Source organism: Python bivittatus, unplaced genomic scaffold, assembly GCF_059951505.1.
Source record: "Python bivittatus isolate LINGU-HERP-01145 unplaced genomic scaffold, Pbiv_v1 ctg000700_np1212, whole genome shotgun sequence".
NCBI lineage: Eukaryota > Metazoa > Chordata > Lepidosauria > Squamata > Pythonidae > Python > Python bivittatus.
The window spans coordinates 7,881,157-7,905,944 of NW_028277098.1; the positions used below are offsets into that span (position 1 = coordinate 7,881,157).

At 38.5% G+C, this 24,788-nt stretch overlaps 1 protein-coding gene across 1 annotated transcript in view; it reads left to right on the forward strand.

Moving 5' to 3' along the window:
* Positions 1–24,788, forward strand: part of CACNA1E (calcium voltage-gated channel subunit alpha1 E) — a 281,325-nt gene that overhangs the window by 106,846 nt on the left and 149,691 nt on the right. The window contains exon 7 of the mRNA XM_088153792.1: positions 18,042–18,145. Within this exon, the coding sequence (XP_088009918.1) occupies positions 18,042–18,145 (104 nt within the window). The remainder of the gene's footprint in view (positions 1–18,041; positions 18,146–24,788) is intronic.

The window sequence follows — 24,788 nt, forward strand, 5'->3', positions numbered from 1 at the left end:
ACCTGGCCTAAACCCAACTGAAATGGGTCCACATAATCAGGCAGACTCATTCAGGCAAATCCAATGACTCAGCCTCCTTCTAGCATATCACATCAAGCTCCCAAAGCAATGGTCCTTGCATGGTATACTGTCACATCCCCCCAGGGACCTGGGAGGCATACCTTCAGGAACTCTACATGGACACTTCTGTTGAAAGTGGACACCCTAGTCAAACTATAGAAAATCTGCCAATGTAGGCACCACTGACAGTGACAGAGATCAAGAACCTTGTTGCTCAACTGAGATCAGGGAAGGCCCCAGGAGAAGACCTAATCCCTCCAGAGGCCATTAAAAACAACTTGAACTTCTGGACCCCCACTGTGGCCTCACTCTTTACCTGCATCAACACCTATGGCTGAGTCCCCAAGGACTGGGGGCTTGCAATCATTGTCCCTATATATAAAAAGGGGGAAAAGGATGATCCTGCTAATTATAGAGTGATGAACCTCCTCAACATAATCAGCAAACTCCATGCAAGACACCTACGATGGAAATTCCAGATCTGGCTGGAACAAGAAAACATGCTTGCAGAGGAGCAAGCTGGCTTTAGGGAAGGCTGATCCACCATTGGTCAGTGCCTAGTATTCCATCATCTCATTGAAAATACTCCTCCTGCAATACAACCTCCCTTTATGTCACTTTCATAGACTTCAAAGCAGCATTTGATTCCATATCCCGAGCTAAATTGTGGGAAGAACTGGAGGCCTCCTCAATTGACCAACATCTACTTCATTTAATGCATATGCTACATAAAGGGACCTCATTCAAAGTAAGATGTAACCCCCAGGGCCAACTTACCAGTGTCATTGAAACTGAGAAAGGCATCAAGCAAGGCATGGCCCCACTTTTGTTCAATATCTATATCAACTCCATGGTGGGCCATCTCCACAAGGCAAACTTTCACTCCCCCAAACTTGCTGGAAGACACATCTTTGTTCTACTCTATGCAGACGATGCAGCAATACTTTCAAGAACACTTATTGGCCTTAAAAAAGCACTGAGAGCACTAACACAGCACTGCAAGGAAGATCAGCTAGAACTCAATTATCAGAAAACTAAAATCATGGCATTTGCCAGAAGGCCCAAGAGCCACTCCTGGAGCACAGATGGCCACAAGATTGAGCATGTCTCCTGTTTCAAACACCTGGGGGTAGTGTTTCATTCTGCCAGCAGTAGAAAAGCCCACAGGGACTACGTTGCTGAAAATGCACAGAGGAGCTCATCTGACCTTCCTTAAATTCTGTAAGACAAGAAGTGGCCACTATATACCTGCAGCACTCAAATTATTTGAAGCCAAGACAATAGCACAATTTCTTTATGGTGCCCAGCTGGGCCCCTTATCCAATTTTGCACCATTAGAATTTATACAAAACAAATTTCTAAGATCAGCCCTTCAAGTCCCAAATGTGTCTCTAATGGCACCCTGTGATTAGAGACAGGCCTCATGTCTCTGGAGGCTAGAGTGTGAGTGACCATACTCAACTATTGGCTCAGACTCTCCTTTTTTTCCCCTTGGCCTTGCCCCATTCATTATGAGTGATGATTCTCAATCCATGTGGAAACAGGCAGTGGCAACTAAAATTTCATCTTTGGACTTCTCTCCAGGTCTTCTACTCAGCATGGGATAAGATCAGGCCAAAGCACTCATTAAACACCCCTACCCTTAACCCTCCTTTTAGATTCTTTTAGACTCTTGGTTTAATACATTTTTAATATCCTCCAGCTTTTCATAATTGTTTTTTTAGGCTCTGATGTATCTTCTATGCTTTTTAATTGACTGTATCCCACCCTTTTTATGCTCATATATGATTGTAATAAAGATTTGATTTGAGTGATTTTATATGACAGATGCTTAAAACAATCTTCACAACAACCCTTCCAATGTTCCTCCAGCACCTCTTTACCAGGAGAGACTTAGCCACCTGATACAGGGTTGCCAGGTGGCCATCTGTGGACATAAAAAGAGCAGAGAAGTATGTATGTTTCAGTGCCCCTATAGACAAAGGTAATCCTTAAGAAAGGCCCTGTTGGACTCACTCTTCATTTCCTCCAGCTGCACTTTAGGCATACACTAGGCAGATAGTAAAAGAACTAGGGCAACTTTTAGTTAGAATTGCACAAATTCTGAATGAATGCCATTTAGGGAAAACATTTATTCTATTATGTGATGTGAGTGGATGGGTGGGAATGAGACAAGTATGGAGAAAATGACTGGGCCATGCAGAGACCCAAAATGAATGAGAATGGTGATTGTTTAATGAATCTCTGTTTAGAAACAGTTTTGAATATATGATTCATAAGTGGTTTATAATCATGCCTACACATGGAAAAAGAATAACTCTGAAAGCATTGGTTTTATTATTTATGATGAAAAATTGAGAAAATTAATTAATGAAGGCTACAAGGATAGTAAGAGCTTCTGAATGTGAGACAGACCATTTCTTAATGTAAAAACAAACCTTGGGAAAAACAGACATGAACAAGAAGAAAAGAAGAAAAAGGAGCAAGAGTGAAAGTTGAATGACTGAGAAATAAAAAAAGCATGAGTGCTGTATGAAAATGTAGAAGAAGGTAGATTAATCTTCCAACAGAATGAGTAGACAGTGAATGTAACAAAATGTTACTTGAAATGGAATTGAAAATAATTGCGTCACAAAAGTGCCACAAAACTAGGTGGCATTATGGTAAAGGGAAAAATGAATAAAGATGCTTGGTGGAATGATAAATCATATGAGGAAAAGAAGTATGTAAGATAATGTTTCCCACAATGAAGATGAGAGAAAGATACTGAATAGGGAAAAAATGTCTCTCTTTGTTTCTCTATGTATGTCGAGAAAAAGTTCGTTCCAAAGAAGGTAGTCAAAGAGAGTTAGGAATGGTTAAAATAAAGAGGCCGAGAAAATGCATAGCATGTTGATGAAATAAAAAGTTGTTTAGGAAGTGGGTGAGAAGGACTAAACAAGGACCCTTGAGAAGAGTCAGTGGAATTAAGAATAAAAGTGAAGAAATCATGTGGGGTGAAATTTAAGTGAGGGAACACTGGAACTGACAATGTTCTCCTTTTTATAGCAATTGTTACATGTTCATAACATGGCTGGAGGAGGTTTAATGAGGTACCAGGCTAGAAACCAGAAGACTGTGAGTTCGATTCCTGCTGAAAGCCAGCTAGACATGAAAGCCAGCTGGGTGGCTTTGGACCAGTCACTCTCTGTAAGCCCAACCCATCTTACAGGGTGGATGTTGTGGGAAAAATAGGAGGAGGAAGGAGTATTAGGTATGTTCACTGCCTTGAGTTATTTATAAAAAAAACAATAAAGGCTGGATAAAAAAAGTACTACTACTATAATTGTCAGCAAAACAAAACCTATTGTTACATAATAGCTTTCATTTAAAATCAGACTGTGTGTTACGAGAAATTTCTGCTCAACTTTCCACTAGAAAAGGTAGTTGGGTTGCTCTTTCAGACAGGATGGCCTATTTCCATGATCTAGGGCAGGGCTGGGCAGAGGGCAGAATGGATTTTCATTTTTATGTTTCTGGGTAATTTGTTGCAGATCAGCAAGGATTTCTGACTTCCTGATTAACAAAATTACAACACTCCTGCTCTACCCCACGTTATACCAGTGAAATAAAAACAATATGGAGTGGATTTTTGTGGAAACAAATCCCCGGGTTCAGAGTTCCCAGTTCTTTTTGAGTGTTAGTTCCAGCTTAACTAGCAGAAGCAAAATCATTGCTGACCGACTTAGCGACCGCAGCAGCACCAGCTTCTAAGGTTGGCTGTTTTCCAGACACCACCTCTCTTTACCCCATTTTGAGTGGGAAGCAGTAGGAACAGCAATTTGGAGTCGTCTTCTTATAGAAATTCTTGGAATTGGAAAGGGAATCAGAAGGATAGAAGAGAACTCTGAATGCACAGTTAAAATGGATGATAGTAGCCCAACTAAATTTAAAAACTCTGGGGAATGTTCTGAAGTACATGAAGAAATGCCACTCATTTTGAGTGGTACATATGCAGATTCTGTTCACATTAACAACTGGCACATTTACTGGGGAGAGGGGCAAAATATAAGCAATAGACTTATGTTGGAACTTTATGGAATTAACATGGGTTTCCTTTTCCACTGTTTTGCTACCTGGTCTTTTTGCTTCTGCATTTTGATAGAGAAAGAAAGAGGATATTCTGTGTTTTTTCTTTTCTAGTAGACATTCATTCCTGTTGGAAGAAGGTTCCTTTCACCAGGATATTTTTGTTGGTCTTGGACTAACATCCTTTTCTAGGATTATACAGAGGACCAGTAGGACTTTGTCTGAACATCTCAGAAAAACAGCTTCAAAGCTTAATTTGGGGATTAAAAAATATAGTTTAGACCCTCTGAGAAATTGTGAGCAACTCAGAGAGGGATAACAACAACAGCAACAATCTGATCAGGTTTGCACAGAAAAAAGGCTTTTCCTCATTGGAGCCTTTAGCTGCTTATCTGTTGTGGATAAACCAGCTGGAAATCAAGCTGGCTTAAGAAATCCCTTCTGGATTTCATCACCTTTCTGAACTTTGGTCATGATGAAGACTTGATGTTTTGTCAGACTCTGTTTAACACAGGCCATGATTGGTGGATTCTCCTGGGTCTTTACCTCTCTTGGAACTGTAAAAAACAAAAAGAAAGGAAAAAACACTGTTTCCCCATTTTTTCTGTGACTTAGGCTAGAAGGGGAAACTGGCAGAAATCTTATCAATTTCACCTGGTTAAAAACTAAACAAATCAAAGATAGGTTATCCTTTCACTGTTATATGTAGTGAACCATCAATGAACTTGTAGAATTTTTTTCCACATCATTCCACAGGTGAACTTGTTAAAAAAATGGCAGTAGAGGGCAGCCACAAGTGATCAGAGGGGAAGGGAGGTTCCCACAGTAATGGGCTGGAATAGAAAGGTTTAACTTACAAAGCATGCACATCAGGAGGCATGGTTCAGGTTGTCTCAAGATGAGAAGCATGATTTTGACACAGAGCCAAAAAATGGGGTGGGTGTTGCATTAGTTGGTGGGGAGTGGGGTGAGGTTTACATCATGAATTCCTGACCTCCAGAAAAAGGGGGTGCCTCACGCTCATCCTGGGATAAATAGATTTGCCCAATGTGTGGGGGAGTAGTCTCAAAACCTGCCCAGGATTTTGCCCTTCATTTTGTCCACTGAGTTTGAGAACCAGTGCTGAAGTGCAGATTAAAATGTAACCATTCCAAGGTGTATTTATTTCTTGAGTAACCATGTGATCGTTTGTTTTATTCATGGGGGAGGTTTCCACAAGTGTATATTTTAAGGGGCTGCAGTATTGCAGAGTTTGCGAACCCCTGGCTTAACTGAATCCATGCCTGCTCAGAGAGGTGGAAACAAAAACAGACCAGGTACCAGGGATTAAATTACACTTTTCACAAGGACTATAACGGGGGATGGAAAATTTCAGAGGAAGAATGTTTCAACTTCTGTGGGTTATGGATAATAAAACTTATAAGAAGGTAATCATGAGACTGAATTAGTAGAGAGAGGCTTTTTCCAAGTGAAGCAAACCCAGTCTTCCTAAGTATGCTCCTTAACATCTGCACCAAAACATATCCCGTCTTCTCTTCCACTCTCTTATACGCACACAGCATCTTCCCTGCCCTTTAATTCTTTGTTTTATTGGGCAGTGATGGGAAGAGCAGTAGGGCAGAAGAGCAAAGAAAAAGGAAGACCTGTCCCTGCATCTTCTCCCCTTGCTTGTTCAAGCATCTTAATAAGCTGCTTTGGAATGTGTCCATGCAAAGGTATTTTCCTCCAAGTGCTGCAGAACGTGATGCCTGTTCTAAACTTACTGCAAATAACAATGGGTATATGACTCACAACAGTTATTTGGATCTGCATTTCAAAAACAGTGTATCATCAAGTACTCTGAACAAGCAACGTGCAAAGCATAACATCTACCAAAAATAAATAAAGGTTTTACATATTTCTAGTTACGATAGTTTCAGACTCAGACAGTGTGGCCATTATCTTATCGATCTCAGAATTGTTCATTACTTATATAATTTCAGTGTATTTGTGAATTATCTTAAAACTTGTAGGTGGAAGGCTTTTCATTCAAACTGCAAATCTAGGAGTAGTAAAAAGCATGTTTGGTATTGAAGGAAAATGCACCAAATCTTGTCCAGTGCTGAACTCTTACACTTTTGAGTCTCATCCATTCTCTGTCCCAGGCAATGGCTGGATTCTTTTTGGTAGCACTAATTGGCTATCAGCTCTTAGACACATTTAGTGCTAGCAGTAGTTGTCAAGAGGGACAACTTGCCAGTTCAAAGCATATAATAAAAAGCATTATGAGTCACCTGAAATTTTATTTATTTCCCTATCTCCCCATTTCCTCTCCATCTATGCATTTAAAATAGTTTCTAATCTATGAAGCTACTGAATATATGAAGCCATCTTGTACTGAATCAAATATCAGACTAATGCATCTCACCTGGTTATTTTCTGCCCTTTCCCCATTTCACTCCTGCCTGTTTGCAGGTTTGGCATAATTTAGAGCTGCTAATCTCCCCTGATATTACTCACTTCCTCCAAGCCCTGCCAGGTGGAACTCTTTGTTTTTTCTCAAACCTTGGTGCCAGCAGCTGTATAGCCATAATGAAGACTTTCTGGAAATGCCAAAGGCCAGATGAAAATAAGCAGAGTCTCCAAGATATTTCTGCTTCCCTAGCTTAAGCTGAAAGATGCAGCAGCTTTACAGGGTCTCTGGTGGGACATTTTCCAGGTGTGGTGCTTGAAATGTTTTAAATCAGGGATGGGGAACATGATGGGACTAATTACCAAGCTCCATGCTAGTGACATTATCCAGCTCCTAGGAAAGAGCCACTTCTGAATGCCAGAAGTAATGGCTTTATCTTGGGAGCTGCCCAGAAAAGAAGGTGCAAACAGTCCAAATAGATTTCCCTGTGCTTTCGTTGGTGCACCTGCTAGGAATAGCAGTGGCCTGTTCAGTTATCTTACAGACAGAGAAAAGTGTGGCTTGGTCATGCTGGAGCACCTACAAGGACGACTGTCACTGCATTCTATTGCCGTATGCCTTCTCCCACAAAGAGAACCGCAGGGTGGCGCAAATAGAACCTTGCTTACTGCCATTGCAAATGAAATGTCTACAAGGGTAGCTTTTGCCACTAATTATGGAAAGGGGAAGGACCTCATTCAAGGCCCTGTGACCCTGATGGACCAGCTTATCAGATCAAATGAGGCCCATGGCCCAGAAATTCCCTGTCATTGCTTTAACTGAAGATACTGGGGAATGAACCTGGATCTCTCTGCATTCAGAACTTGTATTTTATCGGTGAGCTCTCCTTCTACTGACCAGCCAATAGGAAGCTTGTGGTTTCTAATCAAGAATTTTCAGCACACTTTTAAAATTGGCATGATAGCTAAGTGTAGTTGAAACCAATTTCAAAGTAATTTTTCTTTATGTCCATGTCCACGTTCATGTCCATTCTCATTTTTATTGTTCCTGTGCTCTGCAAGTTCATAATCAGTGTCTCTTGTTCCTTTTTTTCACCCCCTCTTTGGCATTTTGTGCTGTAATGGCCTGTGCTTTTCATCATCCACCCATCAAATCTCTCTTTTTCTCTTCCCCATTTCCTCTCAAAGGCCACTGCTCCAAAAATGCCTGTTCTAGGTCACTGTAGCCTTTTCTGTCTGATGTTATTTTGGTTCCTTTACCATTCCTGTATTTTTGTTTTCATATTATTAAGAAATCCATTATTTTTGGCATGATTTTTCTCAGAATGTTAATGACAGAATTCATGAAGCAGATAGCCTTCCCTAACCTTAGAGCTCTCCAAACGTATAGATCTCAACTCCTAGAATTCTCAGCATGCTGGTTGGGGAATTTTGGGAATTCCAAAATTCAAAATCCACAGTGGAATCAAAAGCTTACCCTTCTATTTAGAGCATGCTGGATGGGAAAGTTGTATTTGAAGGAGGTGGCCTCATAAAAATGGAAGGGATTTATAGGTAATAACCTGCACTCTGACTGTAGCCAGCAGGTCCTGCAGAATTGGTGGGATTCTGCTAAACCAGCTCTGACCCATCAGCAGGTGGACCACTGTATTTTGAACCAATTGAGGTTTCTGAGTAGTATTCAAAGGGAACTCCAAGTGAAGTGCATTTACAGGAAGCTAGCTGTAAGGTGACGAAGGCTATTGTCAGATTCTCGGTATCTCCTAAAACTGAAATTGATTATTTTCCCAAAACATTTCTCACAGTTTCTTTAGCAAGGTTTATTGAAAGGGATGAGGTTACAATACAAGAATTCTGTAACCTATTTCCCATTTAAACCCAAAATATCACCATAATACATTAGGGAGCAGCTTTCTTCAATTTGCTTTTAACTCCCTTTTAATGAACTGGTAAACTGGTGGGATTCTCTGATAATGAAGGATCTTACAGAGGGTTGTTTATATAACTGTCTCTTAAATGTTTATCAGTCTGGAAACTAATCTTTATAATTACAGTACCCTGTCTCTTTTTATGTCATCTACAATTCTTCAAATCCTTAACCAAATTGTTTATAAAAATGTTGAACCACACAAAGCCTTGTAATGCTATCATTTTTTCCACTTGGATCAGCAGAAAACATAAATCAGTTGTTTTATCATCAGTTGTATCTGATGAAGTGACTTGTGTAACTCAGAAAAGCTTAAGCCTATTAATAATCTGAGAAGGTGCTACCAGACTCTTCCTGATTTTTGGCTACCATAGACTAAAACAGCTCTCCTTGTACATTGCTCTAATGAATCTCAAAAGGTGGTAATTGGTGAGAGTATGTAGGCACATGTTGTCATTTGCACACACACATACATGTGGATACCGTTACATTGGTTTCTCTTGTGGTTGATAATTACATTCTTCCACTGATTGTTGATTCTGAAGCATTTTTGAAACAGATTAGTGTCAAGCTACATGCCAAAGAATGCTCAAACTATCACACAATTGCACTCATTTCACATGCTAGCAAGGTTATGCTCAAAATCCTACAAGCTAGGCTTCAGCAGTACGTGAACCGAGAACTACCAGATGTACAATCTGGATTTTGAAGAGGCAGAGGAACTAGAGATCAAATTGCCAACATTCACTGGATCATGGAGAAAGCACGAGAGTTCCAGAAAAACATCTACTTCTGCTTCATTGACTATGCAAAAGCCTTCGATTGTGTGGATCACAACAAACTGTGGCAAATTCTCAAAGAGATGGGGGTACCAGACCATCTTACCTGTCTCCTGAGAAATCTGTATGTGGGCCAAGAAGCAACAGTTAGAACCAGTCATGGAACAACCAATTGGTTCAAAATAGGGAAAGGAGTACGACAAGGCTATATACTGTCACCCTGCTTATTTAACCTACAGTATATGCAGAGTACATCATGAGAAATGCCAGGCTGGACGAACCACAAGCCTGAATTAAGATTGCAGGGAGAAACATCAACAACCTCAGATATGCAGATGATATCACCCTAATGGCAGAAAGTGAAGAAGAACTAGAGCCTCTTGATGAGGGTGAAAGAGGAGAGTGTGAAAGCTGGCTTGAAACTCAACATTAAAAAAACTAAGGTCATGGCATCTGGACCCATCAATTCCTGGCAAATAGAAGGGGTAGAAATGGAAGCAGTAACAGACTTCATTTATTTGGGCTCCAAGATCACTGCAGATGGAGACTGCAGCCATGAAATTAAAAGATGCTTGGTCCTTGGGAGGAAAGCTATGGCAAACCTAGATAGCATATTAAAAAGCAGAGACGTCACCTTGCCGACAAAGATCCGCATAGTCAAAGCTATGGTTTTTCCAGTAGTAATGTATGGCTGTGAGAGCTGGACCATAAAGAAGGCTGAGCACCGAAGAATTGATGCCTTTGAACTGTGGTGCTGGAGAAGACTCTTGAGAGTCCCCTGGACTGCTAGGAGGTCAAACCAGTCAATCTTAAAGGAAATCAACCCTGATTGCTCATTGGAAGGATTGATAATGAAGCTCAAGCTCAGATACTTTGGTCACCTAATGTGAAGAGAGGACTCTTTGGAAAAGACCCTGATGCTGGGAAAGATTGAAGGCAAAAGGAGAAGAGGACGGCAGAGGATGAGATGGTTAGATAGCATTACTGAAGCAATGAGCATGAAACTGAGCAAACTCAGGGAGGCAGTGAAGGACAGGAAGGCCTGGCGCAATATGGTTCATGGGGTCACAAAGAGTTGGACATGACTTAACGACTGAACAACAACAACACATGCTGTGCAGGATGATCGCAAACTTGTAGCTCACTATCAAAGGAGATGTGTGATAAGACTTCCCAGCATACTTTCCCCCTAAGAAGAAGCCAGTGCAATGGAGTGGGGAGGGAAACTCTACATGTCATCTTTTATTAGATATTGACACGGAAGGGATTGCTGTTGCTCTTATTGGCAGCCAGGCTCACAACAGCCAATTTGGCTTCCATTTACAACATATTGATAGCATTGAATCAGAAAAAGTATTTAGTGTTTACTGCTGTGCTTTTCTTACTGATGGATGAACTCCTCTCAGTCTTTTTGGAAACAGGCCATGACTTTGCTACCCACACGTTCCAAAAGGATCCTTTACTTCTGACTTGCAATTCAAATTGCATTGTAATTGACCTGCCATACTGCTTACATTGTACCATACTGCCTTAAATACTTTGAGAGAAATAATGTTTGATTCATAATCCATCCAAGCATTATGATTCATATTCTAAGCCTGGTAACTGCAAATTTTAATGACATCACTAACCTTTTCTTTTTATTTTCTTAATTTGTATACTAGCCATTTCCCTGGTTTATTTGCAAATACTTTTTTTTTTTTTTTTGATTTACATAGTTCATTTTTATTGCCATTTCTCTTACTGTTAACATTGATAACTGTTGTTGTGAAAGTTTTTATCTCATCCAGAATAGCCTGTGTTTTCTCTTGGCTCTTCTTTTTGAGTTCAGTATTATGTTATATAAAATAACCTCTAATAATAATAACCTTGCATCCCAAACTATTCTTAAATCAGTGCCTTTATTTAAATTTTTTTTTAAAAAAAATGCTCTAGCATTTTCAATTCCTTTATTTTATTTGTAGTTTACAACATGAGTAGTAACATGATTTTCTACCAACCAGTGCTGAATTCTAGTAATGTTTGACAAGAGTCAAACTGTCTCTGTGAATGCAATTGCCAACAGTTGATCTCACAAAACAATTGAAGCAGGAATTTAGGCAGTAATCATAGACATGCTTATTTTGGAATAAGCCTCACTGAATTCAGGGATTTACTTCTGAGTAGACATAAGCAGGAATGGGCTGTGAATAACACTATACCAAATTAATATCTGCTACATCATACCAACAATCTTAAAAACTGGCAAAAATCCAACAATAATTAAAGAAAACTTGCCAAAACAACAAACTCCAGAAAACCTACTAGGAAATAAAAAGTGTCCCATTAACTTAACTTCCAAAATTAACTTCCACAAAAATGGATCATAAGTGGAATATGCACTACTAGTGTGATGGGGCAAACTGATAATATAATTTTATTCAGTATTTGCTGTCACATGAGGTCCAGGGCAGACACAGTCTACACTAGAGACCCTTTCATATGCAAAGGACCTCATAAAGCACAATATCCACTATGTTTAATGCACATACTAATACAAAATGTCATAAATTCAGGAGTAGGAAGTACTGGAAAGGAGGCTTGATATTGATGACTTGTAACAATGTGATTGGATAGTCTTTGCCACATTGTAGGTTTTTTTTTAATCCAATATAAATCCAATAGCAAGTTTAAAAAGTAAATTATTATGTTTGAGCTTCTCTTCTTTTAGTTCTTTAGAATGGAAATATTTTTTAAAAAATCATTCCTGATTATTAATTGCCCCATCAAGGGCAACAACCTCCATGTTTACGCTGTTCCTCACCCATCCATACAACAAATAATAATAATTTTTAAAAAATCTTCCAAATACTGATGACCTATTCAGATTTAACTTCTGCTAGTTTTTCCAATCTAGTCTTTTACTACTTGTTAACTTGGAGAGGCTCTAGAGATTTTCAGTACAGACCTCACAGAAAAGTACAACTGAGTATCAGTTATCTACAGACCTATGCATGTTCCTTTCCAGTGGCTTCATATAAATGTTAAATAATTTGGGAGATAGGTTGCAACCCTTATGGAGTAGCCCAGGTCAATTCTCAAGAGCCAAAACAAAATTGTCCTAATGCCACATTCCGATAGTCCCCAAAGGCAGGAGTTTCTGTTGTTCTATAAAACTGTGTTTCCCTGAGTCTTCTGATAATTTTCATTTTGCCCATAGGTGGTACCATTTGAGCCAAAAAAAGGACTAGTAGGTGGATAGTTAAAATGACTATATGTACATTGGAGAAGGGCAATCTAGAAATCAACCACACTTGGCTTTTAGATTGTATGAGCCAGTTTCCACTATGCATTTAAAGGTTGCGTGTACTTTTCTTTTAAAGGGTATTTTCTTGTTGTAGAAATTTAAGGAAGAATGTAGTTATTGAATTATTTGCCTGTCTATCAATTGACTTTTTTTCCCAAATTCAGTTGGCATAGTATAGTCTCTCTGTCATAGTACCATAAGCACCCCAAAATACCTGCTTTCAAATATATATTATTACATAGTGATACAAACAGAGCAAAACGGAAAAATGCTACGTATCCCTCCTCCCTCTCTAGGATTACATCACATAGTTCCTTTCTATCCCATATTCAACCCTTTTAATCAGCAAATCCAGAAATCACCATTTCATTTTCTTCCATTTTCAGCAAAAGGTTGATAAAAGGTTTCCAGTCTTTTATAAAAGTACTTGTTCTTTTATTCCTGATCAAACAGGTCAACTTTGCCATTTCTGAAAATTCTGCCATCTTCACAATCCATTCCTCTGTTGTGGGTATTTCAGTATTTCTCCAATGTTGTGCATATAATGGTCTTGCCGCAGTTACCATATACTGATTTTTTACAGAATTGTGGGTTTTCCTTGGAAATCAGGATATAACTTGCCAAGAACTGCTAACTGAACTCTTTAAGCTGTTTTGAAATTTAGTTGTTTATAAAACAGCAATTCAGCTTTCCCTAAGCTGACCAACCTCTGTTCTGTGAGGGAAAGCTACCAATTTTCTTATTAAGCCATTGTGAAAAGCAAATGTATTCATTGAAATTCATTGTATAGCAGATGGATACCGGAAATTGATCGATACAATGAAGTGTAACTTTTATCAAGAAATCAAATTAAAGTTGTCCAAATGAAAAGAGAAATGGGAAACATTTCTGAATCAAGAGACCAAAGTAAGGATCCATTAGGAAGAGGCACAAGAGGCTTAGGGAGTAACAAAAAAAACTTTAAAAATATATTTTTTAAAATCATAAAAACCAAATCTTTAAACAAATCAGTTGTTAAAGTAAAAAGTTACCACCATTAGCTATAAATATGTTTATATCTCCAGGTAATATATTTTATTGTCCACAAATCAGCAGAATTTCTAGCTTTCTTATAAAGCCTTTAAATATAAAACAATTCTGTTTGTTTGTTTGTTTGTTAATATAATGAAAGCAGGGAGTTGCTAGGTGAGACTTCCACGGCACAGAATTCCAGAGAATGGAAATGGGCTAAATGCCTAAAGCCATCCTGCTCCGGTTTGAAACTGAGCTAGTGTTCTAAAAATAGGAGGCAAAACTAGATTCCACATCCCAAGATAAGGGGATGAATTTATGGGAGAAAGTGCTTTCTTGAGCATAATTGTAAGTGGCACCAAAAGAGGAATAGCAAGAGGACATACAGTATGAAAATGGAGAGCTGTTGACTTATCTAAGTTAGCCAAGAAAAATAGTTTTTTGAGTTCTGTAAATGAAGACATATTTGATAGAAAATAGTATCAAGTAAAAATAAAGTCTGAGTTGAGCTTGATCACCCATGACTTAAAGGTCACCACCATATAGTTCTTTTGGCAATAATATGGAAGTGGTTTTTCACTCACTTCTTCAAGGATGTTATTTGGTTTTCAGTCTAATATGTTATCTACTGAATATTGTCAGATTGGATGACTAAAAGCTCATGGGGTGCATAATTCTTACAGATAGATAGATAGATAGATAGATAGATAGATAGATAGATAGATAGAAAGAAAGAAAGAAAGAAAGAAAGAAAGAAAGAAAGAAAGAAAGAAAGAAAGATACACACACACTCTCTCACACACACACAGAAAGAGAAGTTCCTTTATGACAACACAGTCTTTTATTCCAAGTTCTTTGGAAAAACAAATCATTTTACAGTGCTTGGATTCTATTCTGGCAAGGGCAGATCTCTCAGTCAGCCAAGATGTCGAAGCAGTTCAGCCAGTTAGAAGTATTTTATTTTAGCAGTGGAATAAATGAATTCTCCTTTGAACAAATATTTCCCAGCAATACAACTGCTCAGACCATTAGATCTATTTTAGAGGTTATATCCTAGAGTTGAAATGAATTATCTCTTTCCCACCTCCCAACACACCCACACACACCCACAGAGAGAGAAAGAGAGAGAGGTACACATAGAGACATACAGTACATCCATACACATTTAATTTGGACACCAAACTTATTTATTTGGTATGGTTGGCTAAATGAATGAATAAATTACCAAACCTATGCAAGAATATTAATAGAAAAGATAATTTACGTATTTCAGCTCTGCCATATTCTATAACATGCAGCTCAACTCTAAGCAATGATACAGAAGTCTGGTAATTAGAAATATCTCATTTCCCAATGCAAGAGACATTAGACATGTAAGAACCATCAATCTACAGTGAGGCTGGGCAGAGGGCACCAGTTGGGATTATGGTGGAGCCCATTTGTAATTGGCTATTTCTAATTTAGAATAGTGGCTTAGCAAGAACAAAGATACTGCCTTTTTTTAAGGGGAAAAAAAAGCAGAATCAGTTATGTGTTTTTGAACAGTGGTTTTGTTTCTTGCGCCATACAATCTCATATTCAGATTAACAATGGAAAAGTTAGCATTTCCACACAATTAGCCCATGTCATTCTCAGAAGGCTGTTCTAGGATTGTGAAATCAGATTCCCTTGGGCTACACAGAAGGATATTCTAAATTTTAGAAGACAGTGACATCATTTTGTCTCACTTCCCGAGTCTGAGCACTAATTGTTTATCCAGGGATTAGTGTTTTCCATTTTGGTACTAATTTGTAGTAAGTGACACACATTTAGTCTATAGCCATTATCGAAGAAGGTAATGAAGATTTTGAGTGCAGTTTTGAGTGGAGTTCGGTTTTGAATGGAGTTGGGTTCTGATCTTCTTCAGCAGACTGACTGAACGCACAACAGGCTCACAGAAGACATTGAAAAAGTTGCATCAGAATAGTTTTCAGTAAAACTTTTGATCATGTCTGATGTGCACAGGAGAGGGGAAGCAATAATTCATGCTATTGTGCTATACAGTTCTCTTTACATTCATGTCTAGCAGGAAGAACAAAATCTCTGTCTTCAGATGGAGAAGTGATCTATAATCTCAGTGCAATTGGCAGGCAATAAAATCCTTTTGATTGGTCAGCTTTAATGAAAATACTAGGAAGAACCTTATCATCTATTCATGCCCTGTCAACAAAGCAATAATTTTAGTTTGCTCTGCTCCAAACACTATATTCTGGAGCATTTTGTTTGAGCCCACATCTTGATCACAGCACAATGCAGCCAGCAATACATTATCTTTAGCCCAGTAAGTCTCTGTTTTACTCTGCTGAAGCAGCCTCATGTGGCTCTCCAAACTGTAGTTCTTGTTAAATAACTACAGTTTAATATCTTCCTCTCCTCTATTCTTCTCTTTCCTTCTGGACTCCCTCCTGAGGAATAACATGATAATTGCCATGTGTGACTATTTATTTAAGGAGGAGTTAAGCAGTTAGGTGAGTTCATCACTGGAGAAAACACTGCTATAGCACTGCCTTCAAAGTGCCAGTAATTGAAACTGCATTCCCAGTGCAGGTGCATAGCATCCTTCAAGCTGTTTTTACTGTCTGTCATGATTCCACCACCTCCTCTTTATTGGTGTATGATTTTCAGATAACAGGAAAAGAATCCGAGAAACAAGTAGTCGAAATAAATGATGTGCCATTGAAAATGTTCATCTGTTGCTATATTTATTGTTTTTACATTCTGTTCACTCTCTGAGACCTGGTTCACAAAAGAGACCCAGAAAGAGCCCTTATGTTTCCATAAACCTCAAAATGACTACAGTGACTATAATCCTGATGGGCACTCTGATCAGCTGAGGAGAAGCTTTTTATTCATCTGCCTGCTTGTTCACCTCACCAATCTTCATCGCTAGGGAATTCTTAAAGTATCAGAGAAAAAGGACAATCCAAAGCAACAGCTGTTTGTGGGTTTCAAGTGGTTCTCCAAGAAGAGACCATTTGGTGACAGTGACAGAAGTGGCCATGCTTTCTACCTCATCACTCACCTCTCAGTACCACCAAGGTGGCCCCATCTGCCCATATGAAAAACCTTTGTAAGTCTTATTGAGCCAAAGAAAGAAAGAAAGTCATCCAACTAATCTTGGTAGAAGTGGAGACGTACAGCTAATGCTAAAAGCATTTTAGTTAGGGTGATTAAGGTTTTTGGTTATTCTGGTTATAAAAAAGGCTTTTAGTCACTTCACATCTCCATCATCTGTCCTCCCACCAAATTTTCATGCCATTCCTTTCTCTTCTCCTATCTGTACTATATGTAAAATCAGCTCCAGCATTTTCAAAGAAATGTATTTCTATTATAGAATAGGATAATGGATCACAATAAAAACAGATGTCAGAAAGATATATGGAAGAGTGCAATATGGGTTTTTAGAAGGTGGCAAGATTGCAGCTTTAGGATCCTTAGTGATGCCTTAAGCCAAGCATTCTAAATTCTATTCTACTTTAATTCTATTCATTAAAAATAATATTTTTCCCCACTAGTGTTTGGAGATTATGCCTTTCAAGAGGCTTACACAGGTTTGTTTGGATATGCTGTACTGATGAGTCAGAGAGAGATGAGGGTTTAATTAATGCCAAGAACAGTAACAAGATGAAGAAGATGGATGCTGCCTTTCTCAGACAGTCACGTTCTGCTGCATCATTGCGCTGACCAACATCATGGGCAGAATCCTTGCCAAAAGGACAAAAGAGAGATCTGGAAAGAAGGGAAGAGGGCAGGGCCTTATTAAGAGGCAATGAATAACCATATTACAGTCCTGAGCAATCTTGCCAGAAGCCTTTTAAGCTGTCAGTCTCTTGCTTCATGACTTGTACTTTCCTGAGCAGCTGTCTTCTTTCTTCCTCTCTGTTCTGCTCCCCTGAATTTCAGTTAGGATGAAATAATGCCGTTTTGTGGACATAAATAGCAACATGCAATTAAGTGATGAGAACATTATGCTCTAGGTGAGCTTGCAAAAAATGCAGTCTGGAAAAAATGAACATGGCAGCTGCGGTCAAAGTGTCATAAGCTTCCTCTTGTCATCATTACTGCAAACCTCTGTCCTTTTCAGTCAACCTATGCTGAATAGGATCAGATGTGACATCTTGGATGACCGGCATAAGCGTTCTCATTTGAACTGCCAAATATCCACTGGGTATAGTATACAACCAAGCTATTGAGTGCAAACTTCCTGAATCAGTTTGGGACCCAAGTTAAAAGGCATTTTCACAAGTCATTGTTGTATGGATTGTTTTTCTAAAAGGAATTCCAAGATTGTTTGACTTGTTGATCCTATGTCCCCAGTGCAAAAGGGGAAGAAAGCAGCAGGCACTGCAAATAAATATTGCAATAAAATAGTACTACAAATATGTGCACAGACTTATAATGAAAAAGACTTCATTGTATATAACAAAGGATGCATGTAGTGCAACTTTAGGTTATTTTTTAATTTTTGTTTTTCTTTCAGACCAATGATGCCTTAGGAGCCACCTGGAATTGGTTGTACTTCATTCCCCTCATCATAATTGGATCGTTTTTTGTTCTCAACCTTGTCCTGGGAGTGCTTTCTGGGTAAGCCAGTTCTTTGACTACATGATGTTGATGATGATTTCTCACCTTTCTGCCCACAGGGCACTCAAGATTTCAGTTACATTAGATATATGATGTATGTATGTATATATATGTTAGAGATCTTTCACTCAATGCTTTCTGTATGATTTTTCATCAATTCTTAAACCTGGGTAATTAGCAAAATCTAAAGTGGGAACTTTAGCAAAAGGATCAGTTGACATTGTCTAAAGCAGTAGCCATACTGATTTATTGCAAAAAAAAAAAAAAAAAAATCCAAAGAAATCTTGTAGCATTTTAAAGAATTACAGATTTATTGTTGCATATTCTTTCATGAATTACGTCATAATTCAACAGTGGGAATTGTAGTAGGAGGGAAAACCCACACTAATTTATGTTACAACAGATCTATTAATCTTTTTAAGATGTTGAAAGTATTTCTTGCATTGATAGGAGCTTACCTGAAGTGCCTAGGTATGAAATGCTAGCCCCCAGAGTATTATAATTCAGGTTCTCTAGTTTCAAAAGAATGGAAGGCAAGAAACATAATAAAATTCTCCTGACTTTCCTGGTCCATTAAGATTCTTAGCAGGCCTTGAACAAATTCCAGCAATAGTGTTCTAAATGAATACCGTTGCTGAAATTTTCCAGGGCTCATTTTTCATCTACTGAGGCTTCAAGACTTCTTTAAGCTGTTGTTGTTGTTGTTGTTATTGTTGTTGTTGTTGAGGAACTAATTTCATAGATGTGATATATTAGGAGAGTTATTCCTTTCTCAGGCATAGTGAACTAAATAACTGACAGCTCTGCTTTTATCTGTATTCTAAATTCTGAAGTGGTTACTCAGCTTTCCATACTGGGTGAACGTTCCATCCATCCCTTCAAGCTGTGTGAAAGGTTGACAAAGTTCAGGTACTTCCACAACTTTTGTACTTATAGGAGTGAAAAATAGAAAAACTTGGGTATCATATGCTTGACTCCCAAAATGCCTGTATGGAGAATAACTAGAAAGTATTTTATGTTGTTTGATGGGTATCAAGACTGCCATAGCATATTAATATCAGACATAACAAATAGTATCTCATGCAGACTCATGAAGCAACTTATGTTCAGTTCAGTAGAGTTTGCCAAACAGCTTCTCAATGGATTTGATCATATCTTGTCTGTTTCCAACTGTGCTACCTCAGATGACTATGGGAAAATCCTTGGATACAATCTCTGAATAAGGGCATAAGTACTGAAAAAATCCTGATCTTGAAAGACCAGGATAGGACATTCCAGTTTTCATATCCTAAAATATATAGACATCTTTACTGGAATCAAAGAACAATTCTGGGAGCAATTCCCCCAAACCATGCTGAAGTTCCGGTATATAATTATACGTCCCCATAGTTCCTGTGTGGACAAGAAAATCTGGTGTTCAGAAAATAAAATATTCAACAAACTTGCCATGTAGAAGAAAGTCTCACTTGCCTCTGGAATCCTATATTTCATTTGAATTCGTACCATTCTTTCCAGCATTTAATATACTCCTGTAGGGCCTACCCTCCAACTGAAGAACAATTGATGTAAGGTTTGGCTGCACTGTGAAATAAATCAGAGCAGTTACTGAGGGGAGAATTTAGATAGTAGTTGTGCAAGTAGAAGATTGTGTGGGTAAGACTTAGGTGAATGAGATTACAATTCTGCTTGGGTGTGTGTATTTGTTTTTTCCTGTGGAAATGGGAGTTGAATGCAAATCATCAGTCCAGATCTGAAAAGACAGAGTTTCTGATCACTATGGTAACAGGCCATGTGGCTTTACAGGCATGTTAAAATGCTACTAAAAGCTTTGAGCATCTGGAAGTATAAAATGAGAGAACAAACTCAAGGAAATCTCCTCACCTCCTTTTCATATTCCTTTCTAATATACAAGGAAGCTATGGATTGAGATTTGTCAGTAATAAATATTGGACTCAAGTTGGAAATATTTGCAAATTTTGTAATTTGAATTGTTAATTCTTCAACTTCTCTCCTCTTCAAATTTTCTTTTTATTGCCAACCCAGTGGAATGTTGGAAAGAAATTGTGTAAATGGTTCAGGATTCTGTCCATCTGTCCAACAGTCCATCAGCAAGATAACTCTGTGAAAATTGAGCAAAACAGGACCAAATCTGGCTAGTGGAGTAGCTAGTGCTGTGAAGAAAAGCAGTACAGAAAAAAAAAAAATTCCCCTATGCATTCACTTAATGACTGCTGCAAAAAAAGTGATAAAATTGAGTCCAGTCACATAATGATTTGCTTAACGACTGCATTGTTTAACAACTTAAATTCTGGCCCCAATTGTGGTCATTAAGTGAGGACTAACTGTACAGTATCCCTATGGAAGAGGGAGATTCTAACCTTATGGAAGATAGTAGCTCAGACTATTGCTGATTATTCTATTCTAAGCTCCTCATGGTTAGATGACCCAGTGTAGAACATACAGTGTCCATCCTCCATCCTGTTTTTCCTAATCCACATATATAGATAAAAACACACAGATGCACCATAGCAGAGAGCACAAACATACACAGGTAGTCCTCACTTAACAAACATTTCTTTTAGCGATCATTCAAAGTTATGACAATGCTAAAAAGCAACTTACGACCAGTGCTCAAAGTTACGACCTTCACAGAATCCCTACAGTCATGTGTTCGCGATCCATGTACTTGGCAACCAGCTCACACTTACAATGGTTGCGGCATCCCAGGGTCACATGATTGCCATTTGTGGCCTTCCCTGCCAGCTTCCGACAAGCAAACTCAATGGGAAATTGCATGATTCACTTAATGACTGCTGCAAAAAAAGTGATAAAATTGAGTCCAGTCACATAATGATTTGCTTCATGACTGCATTGTTTAACAACTTAAATTCTGGCCCCAGTTGTGGTCATTAAGCGAGGACTAACTGTACAGTGTCCATCCTCCATCCTGTTTTTCCTAACCACATATATAGACAAAAACACACAAATGCACCACTAGCAGACAGCAAAAACATATATACATATGCACATACACACAGCATATTACTTCATTACACGGAAGAAAATTTAGATATCTCTTTTGATCACTGCTGATTAAAGGGGTTGAAAAGAATTCCAGAAGCTATGCTCTGTTTCCCAACCTTGTTTTTTTTTTAATGAAACAAATTCTAAACCTTCTCATCTTGGCAGAAAATCTTGCAGATATAAATGTTGCAGCTAGATTTCAAAACTTTCTATAAACTGTAAGACAAATAGCAAGTTCAAATTCAAAACATATGATGCCAAAAAAAAAAAAAAAAAGTTCAAAACATATGATACCCAGGAATCAGTTTAAATCTTCTTTTCTTCCCTAGTACTGTTAAGCATGGTGATGGGGCCAAAAAACTTCATCTTCATCTTGTAAACCTTCTCAATTTCTTAAGTCCACTTCAGTGAAATATTGTTCTCATGCTACTGTATTATATTATGTTCTAATATATTTATAATTCCAAACCACGGATTTAAAAGCTTAGTTTTATACCAAGAGTCCATCCCAGATTCTCTTTGCAATGCTCTGAACTATAATAAATTGTTCTGAGCATGTGTAGATTACTTTTACCTCCCTAACAAAGCAATTACAGCATGTAGAACACTTTCTGAAATGAGCAAAGCACTCACTGCTCGGAGCAATGAGGCAGGCAAGCCTCTTAAAGGCTCATTATGGCTGCTCTGAAGCTCATTCCCAGGCCTCTGGGCCTCAACTGAAGTCTGGGAAAAGGCCCTGAAGTCACCTAGCTTTGGGCTAGGAGGAACCATGAGGCAGTGGTTGTTGCTGAAATGAACCCCTGGATGGTTTGCACAGCTTTAAGGAGTGGCCACTCAACAGAATCAAGGAGGAGGAATTTGAGGGAAGCACAGATTAGGCTGGGGCCTCAGTAATGATGGTGATGGTGGCAATAGTAACAATGGCAGCAATCATCAAAACATGTATTCTAATTCCCCCTCTCCCAAACTTAGACCATAATGTATTTCTCCACTGCCATTTCTTAGCCTCAGGCTTTTTCTGTCCTACTATGGACTGCACATGTTCAGTTTTGCCACCGCACGTTACCCCCTCTGTAATTATGAAGATTATAAACAGTCTTTTGCTGATCACTCTGAATTATATATTACAGACTGTTTTCCAGCCATGCAATGAATATAAGAGTCTGAGTTATGCTGAAAAGGCGGAGGAGCAATCAGACTTGGGGCTGCAGAAAAGACTGAACACTGACTTTGTGCAGTCTTAGCAAAAATAGCTGAAGCACTGCATTTAAAATCATGAGCAAAAGAGAAGCAGGAGAACTTTGAAAAATAATAAGAGCTTCTATTAGCCAGTACCAGTTCCTGAAAAACGTTGAGTGTATTTACAACCAAAATATGTCTGCAGTGAAAATGTGGCTTTCTGGGGTCTGGTGCTCTCCAGAGCCAGTCTTAGTACTAAAGCTTTCTTTATTACCAACTAGCTGCTTCTCTTGTTCTATTATCTTACTGCTTATAAGGTCCTGAAAAAGTTCTCAGACTTTTTCAGCTCCTCTATTCCATAATCTTATCTTTCTTTCTTTCACCTTTTTGTTTGCCTCTAGCTCTGTCAACCATCATTAACTGTGTTCTGTTCTATAGCGTTATTCGTTGTAAATTCCCTTTTTACTCAGGTTTTTAGACTGAATAATCTCTGAGACTAGTCTCTGAAGCTCTCAAGCAGTCTCTTGATTTATTCTTTGTGTTCAGACATCATGATATTATGATAGAATCAGCCACAGTGAATAATAGGCTTACACATTCCACTGGCTCCTATTTCATGCAACACTGCTAGGAAAAGGATTTAAGAAACTTGTGTTTCCAGTTTAGATTAATCAAAATTCAGAACAAAATGTAAGCTCTAAACCAGGGGTTTATAACCTGCAGTACTAGAGCCAGAGGTGGGCCTGAGACCCCTTTTTGCAGCTCCCTGAGTCCACTCTCACGATTGTTGAGAACTGAAGGCTTCGTTTCCTACCATTTTGAAGTAAAAAAAATAGATGCAAACTGTAATATAAGCCTTAAAATTGGTATATCTAAGTTAAAAAACCAAAACCTTCTAAAAGTTTTCCCAGAACCATTCCTGCTCACTTGTGTGATAGCCCCATCCACCTGCCACCAGCCGCCCCAAAGATTAAGTGTGGCCCTTGATTGTCAAATATTGTCCATCCACGTCCCAAATTATAGTTAGCCTTCCTTGCCATTGGTTGAAATAAATTAGCTTTGTGGCCCAAAATGAGTCTCTTTCAAACAGATTATAATTACTATCATCCAGCTTCTCCTGTTTAGATAAAACAGCAAATAATAATTGTAAAAAGATGGAACAAAAATTTTCTACTTGTCCTCCTAACAGGGCTCCATACAGTCCCATAGTGGTTCTTGGTCATCATAATCATAACAATAATGTAAAAAATGTAACTCAATAACATTAGCTCAGCTGACTTTTCAGAGCATTATTTGCTTTAAGCAACTCAACTGAATGACACAACTGGCACTGAGGAAATGCTGTGACTAATTGGACAACTTTGAGTGTAAATATAAATAAGTGATTATAGATGGAGCAGCATAGCACAAGAGGTACCTGGAATGTTGCTATGACTACTCAGGTCACACAAAAGTGTTCATAGTTTTAAGTTATGTTTCTCTGGGGATCAGTCAGTACAGTATCAGCACCCCAGCTTGCAGTTCCACAAGTGGAAAATGCTTTGTTTTAGAAACTTTTTTTTCTAAATCGCCTTATGACATATTAAATTAGCTTCCCGATAAAGCCTATATTACACTTTGTCTTGTAACTCTCAATAGATGTGTTGATCTTTTTCATTTTCTGCTTTTAAAATAGTGATGGGTGATTTTTAAAATTCTGCTGCATAAATGGATTTTTTTATTTACTCCTGTCATTCCTTGCTCTTTTTTTTTTTTTAATCCCATCTCTCATGGGATTGTACCATGAAAATAAGGCAAGGGAAATATTTCTGGCAGAGGATTCTTTTCAACAGCAACCACCTATGTTGAATAAGTAGCCTAAATGACTGCTAATGTCACATTACCAGTGGTGAGTCTCTAAGTTTTGAGCACAGGCAACAATGATATGAGAGTGGTGGAGAAAGAGGGAAAAAGCAAACTATCTCATATATTTTCAGTGCTGCTTCTAGATGTAATGCTGCATGGATAAAGTGTAGCCATATTGTGTTTGAGGGACTGTGAATGAAGTATTATCAGCTGTGGCTGATTTGTGATGGTCTCCTCCTACATGAAAACCACCAGAAATGCAGGGGAAAGCTCAGTAACAAAGCAAATCCTTTATATTAAGATTGTCTGAGACTTCATCTCTGATAACACCATTAAGAAGAGACTAGCAGCACCTAACCCTAACTCTAATCCCTCTTCCCTTCCTTCCTTCCTTCCTTCCTTCCTTCCTTCCTTCCTTCCTTCCTTCCTTCCTTCCTTCCTTCCTTCCTTCCTTCCGCTGTTCTATTGGGATACAGATTTTCTAAGCCTTTGACTTTTACCAGAGGAAAAGGAGGAGGCGGAGGAGGCGGCGGCCTAGCATTTATTTATTAATTCAATGCTTTTTACATCATTATTTAGCCAAAGGGTTTTCTCA